The following is a 6,000-nucleotide window of genomic DNA, read 5'->3' as shown; positions in this document are numbered from 1 at the left end:
TCTATGGAGCTAGGAGCTAGCATAGGAGCTAGCATAACAAACACGCAGGTGTTTTTATGCAGGATTAATTTGTGGCATATTAAATATAAGCCTGGTTGTGTTGTGGCTAATAGAGTATATATATATATATGTCTTGTGTTTATTTACTGTTGTAGTCATTCCCAGCTGAATATCAGGTACCGTGAGTATGCAGCCTTGGCTGCTAAACATTTGATAGCTTGACCGTATGTGCGCGTCACGTACGTAACTTTTTAAAAATATATAAGCTTTATGAACCTTGGGTTAGGTGAACGGTCTTTTGGGCTGAGTGATTGTGTGTGTTGATCAGGTGTTTGAATTGTATTGGCGTGTTCTATGGAGCTAGGAGCTAGCAGAGGAGCTAGGAGCTAGCGTAACAAACACGCAGGTGTTTTTATGCAGGATTAATTTGTGGCATATTAAATATAAGCCTGGTTGTGTTGTGGCTAATAGAGTATATATATGTCTTGTGTTTATTTACTGTTGTAGTCATTCCCAGCTGAATATCAGGTCACCCCCGGCTCTCACAGCATCTTCCCTATCTGAATAGCTTCAACTCCCCACTAGTCCTTCACTTGCACTTTACTCATCCACAAATCTTTCATCCTCGCTCAAATTAATGGGGAAATTGTCGCTTTCTCGGTCCGAATCTCTCTCACTTCATGCGGCCATCATTGTAAACAATAGGGAACTTTGCGTATATGTCCAACTGACTACGTCACGCTACTTCCGGTAGGGGCAAGCCTTTTTTTTATCAGATACCAAAAGTTGCAATCTTTATCGTCGTTGTTCTATACTAAATCCTTTCAGCAAAAATATGGCAATATCGCGAAATGATCAAGTATGACACATAGAATAGATCTGCTATCCCCGTTTAAATAAAAAAAAATTCATTTCAGTAGGCCTTTAAGGAGAGGGTGGTGGTGGTGCTGGTTCTCATCATACCTCTCCAAATACTGTACTTTAAGGAGAGGGTGGTGGTGGTGCTGGTTCTCATCATATACTGTGGAAACTCAATTTTTACGAACTCCTTATTATACAAACTTTTTGATTTATGAACCACAAGACTGAATATAAATAAGCTTTGTTGTTCGAGCCTTGTCCCAGTGTATGAACATCTCATCCACCCTCTGTGTGCCTGCAGCACAGCCATTTTGTGCCAGGCAGCATATCCATTGTGGTCAGTCAGCACTGCAATGTTGTCTGTTTGCTCGTGGGTTTTTTAGCCTTTTTAAAAAATTGTTGTAGTTTTGCCATCTTAATATGTGTCCAAAGAAAGCAATGGAAAAGTGATGTTGTGGTTTGAAACATTCAGAAAGGATCCTCAGCGTTGTCGAGACTGCCTCCAACCTCCCCCTTTCTTCGGCTATTCTCGAAGTGCCACTGACTGTAAACAGTCAGTGGCACTTTTATTAACCCAGTCAGTCAAGATGGGTATTAACAGCACAGAAAAGAAACTGTTCAAGCAGCACAGAATTACATAACATAAATAAAATGACCTATCTATGATCTTCCTCACTTCGGCATACATTTTTGGCAGCGTTTCTCGTGCGTAATATGCAACTGGAGAACAGTTATAATTTGGGTTTACATGGTAAACAACTCAAATTAATGTTTCATCCAGACGCATACATTTGTCCAAATGTGGCAAAGTAGACGCATTGTGGGTTTCCTGGACGTCATCTACATCGCTAAAAGAAACATCTAAAGAAGAGAATCCCTCTGCCATTTTCCACTAGTTTTTTCAAAAGTATAAATCGCTCGCTTGAAAATTCCCTCTTCTCTTCTCCGACTCTTTTGTCATCATTTGGGATGTCAGTTGTGATTTCTCTCCCTGGTTCCATGACCCACCCTATTTTGCCTCTGATTGGCCTGTCCCTAATGTTTTGCTCTAGAGATGTCCGATAAGGGCTTTTTTGCCAATATCCGATATTCCGATATTGTCCAACTCTTAATTACCGATTCCGATATCAACCGATACCGATATATACGGTCGTGGAATTAACAAATTATAATGCCTAATTTTTTTGTGATGCCCTGCTGGATGCATTAAACAATGTAACAAGGTTTTCCAAAATAAGAGAACAACTTCAACTCAAATTATGGAAAAAAGTGGCAACATGGCACTGCCATATTTATTATTGAAGTCACAAAGTGCATAATTTTTTTTAAACAGCAGATTGGAATTTGGGATATGCTCTCCCTTAAATAATCCTGATACCTACTAAAACTATGGGAAATACTATACTTTGACTTTCACAAAGTCTAAGTTTAAGTCTAAGAAAGTGCATTATTCTTTATTTTTTTTAAACATGCTTCAAAACAACAGCTACAAAAACAATGAAGGCACACAGCTTCAGTCCAGAGTATACTGGAGAAATAAAGTAAACAATAACATAGTCCTCCTTTAGTGCAAGACTGCCTGGCATACTGTACAACAGGACATTATAAACTGGGCTCAATCTGCCCTGCTCTAACGTATTTGTATGAGTAACACAAATGTGCTGCAAGCTCGTGGTGAGTGCTTGAAGTGGCCTAGCAGTCAGCCAGAGCTTCTGAAATGCTGCGTTGAGACAGGGCACCTCCGCTCACTGCAAGCTGCAAAGTGTGCGCCATGCAGGGCAGACTAGCCACACCAAACTCCACCGTAGTTTTTGCCATACTGCGTGCGTTGTCCCTGACCACAACATGCGCTTTCACCCTGGGGTGGTTTTTGTTGTATTTTTGTTTTTTCTCGGCGGAGTCTTTAAGCGACAACTGTGTGGTACTACTTTTTTTCGGTGTTTGCTTTTCATCCATCTTCCGCTTGTATTCATCGTGTATCTTTTTATGATTCTTGAAGAGGTGGGAGATCAAATTGCTCGTATTAAAGGAAGACGTCTTGGTTCCTCTTCGCTTAACCAACTTTTTGCAGTCATTGCAAATTGCCAGTTTTTTATCCGTCAGACACACTTTAAAATAATCCCAAACCATAGACATGGTGTCGTTAGTCAGTCCCCGAGCGAGCTCGCTTGTTAGCCACGGCTACAGCACCAGCAACAACACACTCTTGTTGTTGTTATGCTCCACTCATGGCGGTTTGATGAGGTCATCAAGCGTCACCAGTAAACCTCTCATGCTGCAGTCGTCAACTCCTGTGTTGTGTGTGGGAGAGGGGAGAGAGGAACGGGGAGAGGGGACGGGCTGCTGACTGGGTTTATATCCGTGTTTTACCGGATATGTACCGCTCCGTACAACGGCGTTTTAAAAAGTCATTAATTTTCCTTTTTGAAACCGATACCGATAATTTCCAATAATACATTTTAAAGCATTTATCGGCCGATATTATCGGACATCTCTATTTTGCGCTAATCTCAACCAATCGTGACTCATCATAGTAAACAACCAACCAATCATGGATGTTCTTATACGTGCAAGCATGTCTTGGAAGGAGGAAGGGGAGGAGTTTAGTTGCCAATGAGAGGGGGTGGAAAGCAGGGGGAGAACAAGGAACCCAACAAATAAGCGGTGTTTGGTCATTTTAACGTGAAATAAATTATATCGATATTACGATATTTTCTGAATTCATATCTTGTTTAAAAATATATCGATACATCTTACAAACTCGATATATCGCCCAGCCCTCGTGGGGAGGGCATGATAAGGTGTTGGTGTCCCCAAGGGGGGGGGGCATGACAAAAAAATAATAAAGACTACTCTAAAGTAACGGTACTCTAACTCTTACTTATTTACCATTTTTGGCTGCTCTGTATTTACCACACATGTGAATATTCTGCAAGTCCAATACATCATAAACGTGTTAGCTGCTGTGTTTTTCTCATCCCTGATTGAGAAGCAACCGAAGGAGGCGGGGGAGCAAGAATCCCCCCTAAGGATTGAGTATTTCAGTACATCTATCAGTGACTCAGCATAACCCAGAAGAGAAAACAAGCGTCTAAGATGTTGCCGTTAAATAAATGACTTAAATGATGAGGAAAATGCGTTGGATGCTCATCGTCTGGACGCTATTGGCCCTCCTGGCTCTTTGCACTGGGCAACAAGATGCAGGTATGACTCATTTATGACATTAGTCATTGATCATTTGTGCCTAAAACCAAACCGTGTTATTTTACTGTAGGAAAAGGCCTCTCTCCATCTGGCTACCATCTTTGTTTGTACAATCAGACCCTCACTGTGAGTTCCCTGGTCTTGCGGGAGATTCCTTATGTCACGACAAAGCCTTGCGGAGGCTGGTTGTCCTGGACGACATGTCCAGTGAAACTTTACAGAATAGTTCAGCTGACGGAGTACCGCGCAGTGACGGCGTCGGTGACCAGATGTTGCCATGGTTACATGCAAGTGGGAAGCTACTGTGCCCTGCGTAAGTGTGCAGCATTAATGGTTGACTGATTATGCCACTTGTAAGGTGTTGCTTTCTCTGAATGTAGCTCTAAAGCGGACCGAGGAGTTCACAAGCAAACCTGGATCTTGTCCGGCAGCCAATGGCTCTCATTCCAGTGGTGGCGACTGTGACTGGGACATAGATTGTCCAGGCTGGCAGAAATGTTGCCATTTTCTCTGCAGTGGCACTTCAAGTTAGTGTCCTTTTTCCATGTTTAGTGTGTATCCAACAGTAGGAATGGGTGTTGTTAAAATTTTAACCAATATCAGCACCAAATGGGTGCTCTAAAAACTGATGATCTGCGTGACATGGGTTTTTGTCTTGTTTTCCTTTGTTAAGCGTTTTCTTTCTGTCTAGCTCTGTTTTTTTTTTATTCCACTTCCTGTTTGATTTGTTTTGCAGTGACTTCACCACTGTTTCTGACCGCTGTTCTCCACGCCTGCTCTTGATTAGTGATCAGGGGACTTACCAGCCTCTGATCATTAATAGGGAGGGTTTATCTGTCAGTGTTGCCTTCCTGCCAACCCTAGTTTGTTTGTCTAGTGTGACTAATGTCCATGGTGTCTTTTGCTCCTTTTTACCTTCCTGTCGCTTCAAGTCTCCGCATCCTGGTGTCACGCCAACTATTGACATGCGAGTTTGTGATAGCTTAAGTGGTGCCTGAACTGGTACTTAAAAAATTGAAAACATGCTCATGTTTGTGAAAAAAATAATGCAACAATACAAAACATAGAGAAGGTGCATAAAACAATTAGCTTGCAGGGTTATACAGTACAGGCCAAACGTTTAGACACACCTTCTCATTCAATGCGTGTTCTTTATTTTCATGACTATTGACATTGTAGATTGTCACTGAAGGCATCAAAACTATGAATGAACACATGTGGAGTTATGTACTTAACAAAAAAAGGCGAAATAACTGAAAACATGTTTTATATCCTTTTTTATATTATATTTTGATGCCTTCAGTGACAATCTACAATGGACATGAAAATAAAGAAAACACCTTGAAATGAGAAGGTGTCCAAACTTTTGGCCTGTACTATATATATATATATATATATATATATATATATATATATATATATATAATATATATATATATATATATATCCCCATCCATCCATCTTATTCCGCTTATCCGAGGTTGGGTCGCGGGGGTAGCAGCCTAAGCAGGAAAGCCCAGACTTCCTTTTCCCCAGCCACTTCGTCCAGCACTTCCCGGGGGATCCCGAGGCGTTCCCAGGCCAGCCGGGACACATAGTCTTCCCAATGTGTCCTGGGTCTTCCCCGTGGCCTCCTAGCGGTCGGACGTGCCCTAAACACCTGCCTAGGGAGGCGTTCTGGTGGCATCCTGACCAGATGCCCGAACCACCTCATCTGGCTCCTCTCGATGTGGAGGAGCAGCGGCTTTACTTTGAGCTCCCCCCGGATGGCAGAGCTTCTCACCTTATCTCTAAGGGAGAGCCCCGCCACCCGACGGAAGAAACTCATTTAAGCCGCTTGTACCCGTGATCTTGTCCTTTTGGTCATAACCCAAAGCTCATGACCATAGGTGAGGATGGGAACGTAGATCGACCGGTAAATTGAGAGCTTTGCCT

The 6,000-nt window shown here is 42.3% G+C and overlaps 1 protein-coding gene across 1 annotated transcript in view; it reads left to right on the top strand.

The window, feature by feature from the left end:
* The first annotated feature begins 3,709 nt into the window (after positions 1-3,709).
* The window catches only part of umodl1 (uromodulin-like 1), a 47,938-nt gene continuing 45,647 nt past the window's right edge, over positions 3,710-6,000 (top strand). Inside the window, exons 1-3 of the mRNA XM_062048424.1 lie at positions 3,710-4,065; positions 4,136-4,378; positions 4,446-4,592. Of these exons, the coding sequence (XP_061904408.1) occupies positions 3,984-4,065; positions 4,136-4,378; positions 4,446-4,592 (472 nt within the window). The 5' untranslated portion in view covers positions 3,710-3,983. The remainder of the gene's footprint in view (positions 4,066-4,135; positions 4,379-4,445; positions 4,593-6,000) is intronic.

The sequence above is a fragment of the Entelurus aequoreus genome, linkage group LG05 (assembly GCF_033978785.1).
Source record: "Entelurus aequoreus isolate RoL-2023_Sb linkage group LG05, RoL_Eaeq_v1.1, whole genome shotgun sequence".
NCBI classification, from domain to species: Eukaryota; Metazoa; Chordata; class Actinopteri; order Syngnathiformes; family Syngnathidae; genus Entelurus; species Entelurus aequoreus.
Note: the sequence above shows the minus strand (reverse complement) of the source record. Positions and strands in the feature narration are given on the sequence as shown.